The 2,208-nt window shown below is 37.4% G+C and overlaps 1 protein-coding gene across 1 annotated transcript in view; it reads left to right on the top strand.

The window, feature by feature from the left end:
• Window positions 1–32: 32 nt before the first annotated feature.
• LOC106115311 (glutathione S-transferase 1-1-like) overlaps window positions 33–2,208 on the top strand; it is a 15,869-nt gene continuing 13,693 nt past the window's right edge. Inside the window, exons 1-4 of the mRNA XM_013308673.1 lie at window positions 33–75; window positions 224–378; window positions 1,059–1,256; window positions 1,508–1,710. Of these exons, the coding sequence (XP_013164127.1) occupies window positions 69–75; window positions 224–378; window positions 1,059–1,256; window positions 1,508–1,710 (563 nt within the window). The 5' untranslated portion in view covers window positions 33–68. The remainder of the gene's footprint in view (window positions 76–223; window positions 379–1,058; window positions 1,257–1,507; window positions 1,711–2,208) is intronic.

Below are 2,208 nucleotides of genomic sequence, written 5' to 3' on the forward strand. Positions count from 1 at the left end.
AGTACTTGATAGATTTATTTTAGTGATATTTTAATAGTACAAGAAGCTACACTTGGATATGAATTTCAATGCCAAGTAAAATAAAAATATCTTTTAGATAGAAAGTCCCTATGGTCACTTAAAAAAAATCCTAAAAATCGACATATTGTTTACTAAAAACTGTGACATATTTTGTAGGAAAAGTAAAATGTCTATAATTTCACAATTTGCTTTTAATTTTCAGACATCGCGATGACTATTGACTTCTATTACATGAAAGGCTCGCCGCCTTGCGCTGTGGTGTCACTAATATTCGCAGAGGTGGGCATAGAGTCTCAGGTCAACAGCCACTATGTGAACATTGAAGCCAATGAACACTTAAAAGAAGAATACTTAAAGGTAGGAAGAATACACTTAGATATTATACAAATTGGACAATACGGAAGAAAAGAGCGCAATCTAGAAGAACTTTTGATTATTCCAGAAGGCCAGAAGATGACATCAAAGCAATTTTTATTCCTAATCGTATTATTAAAAAGATGTGCATGCGACAAGAGCAACTTTAACTAAGAAGAGGAGACTAGAGAACAACCTGCACATATTTGTGAAGAAATTCAAAGACTTCACAAGTCAAGCAACCCGCACTAAGCCAGCATGGTTGACTAAAGTCTAGTCACCTATCTTAGGGTAGGCTCCGAGCCTCTAAATGGGGATGTATTCGGGTTGATGATGATTTTTTTTTTATATCAAAAGGTGGCAAACGAGCGAGCGGCCACCATAAATCGCTGAAATAGCGAAGTGACCGTTGCCCATAGACATACGCAATTGCATATGCGTTGCCTACCTTAAATCGACGGAGGAGAGGATGCACAGAAAGAAAATATCTTCTCTTTCCATGCATCCTCTCATCCGGGAAGTCCACTTCCACTTCCCATCCTTTCCTTATAAAGAAAAAGATGGGAAGGGAAAGAGGACTAAATTAGGCCTCCGGGACGCACAATGATGATTGTCTAATATCACTTTTGTACTATTCCACGCATATACGTGTCTACTACAATTTCCTTCTTCGTCTTTTGCAGATAAACCCGCAGCACACAGCACCTACTATCGTGGACGACGGCCTCGTCCTTGCCGAGTCTCGTGCCATCGCTAAATATCTTGTGGCGAAGTATGGCAACAATAAATATTACCCACAGGACATAAACACCCGCGCTTTAATAGACCAGAGGCTGGACTTTGATATAGGGACACTTTACGCCAGACTCGGTGATGTTTACGTAAGTTATATTTGCAATTATTGAAGTTTTAGGTATAAGCTAAAGCTCAGAGCTATAAAAAACTTAAACTTAAACAATACAACAGTCCTTGGAGAATTAAATTGCCGGAACATAGCAAAGTATATCTATACTCTTCTAATAAACCCTTCTCGTCGTTACCTATCCTTTTCACTCATCGTTAGTCCGCAACCAAATCTTTTTTCCCGTTCTTTAAAAAATTATCCTAGTGAAACTAATATGTTATGTTTCAGTATTCTTTAATCCTTGGATCGCCTATGAATGAGAACCAGTTGAATAAACTTGATGACGCTTTCAATATCCTCAACAATACACTGGAAGGCAACAAATATGCTGTTGGATCAGAACCCACGCTAGCTGATATCAGCCTGGCAGTCACTGTATTAGTTTTTGAAGCCTTCAAAGTCAATATTAAGCGATATAATAACATCACCAGGTGAGTTTACTAAGATCTCGCACCTATTTAAACCTATAGTTCATTAAGCAAATCGCCGCAGCGTAAGCGCGTTCTTCACGGGCAGATGACGAGGGTGTAAATACCTCACCGTCGACAATGAAGCGAAGCTAATATTAATCTCTACTAAACAACATTTTATACCATTGTATAAATGGACAGGCTATAAAACGTCATATTTTGTGCATATTTGATTTTCACCATTTTGGCGCTGATGGTTGCGGTCGGTAGCGGTGGTAAAAATCCGAACTTTAGAATCCGAAATTTAGAATTAACTGTCATGTAACATCAACAGTTTAAATTGTAACGAAGCAAAAGCTGTCATATTCAAATAATGGCCTATCTATTTATAAAGATTAGTGTTTCATACTTATACGCATATTTTTTTTTTAATGGAAAAAGTACATTTTAACTGTACTTCATTCGCCCAATGGACCTTTCTTTTGATAGAAAATGTCATAATTATTTTATTTTCAGGTG

The sequence above is a fragment of the Papilio xuthus genome, unplaced genomic scaffold (assembly GCF_000836235.2).
Source record: "Papilio xuthus unplaced genomic scaffold, Pxut_1.1 DF827870.1, whole genome shotgun sequence".
NCBI lineage: Eukaryota > Metazoa > Arthropoda > Insecta > Lepidoptera > Papilionidae > Papilio > Papilio xuthus.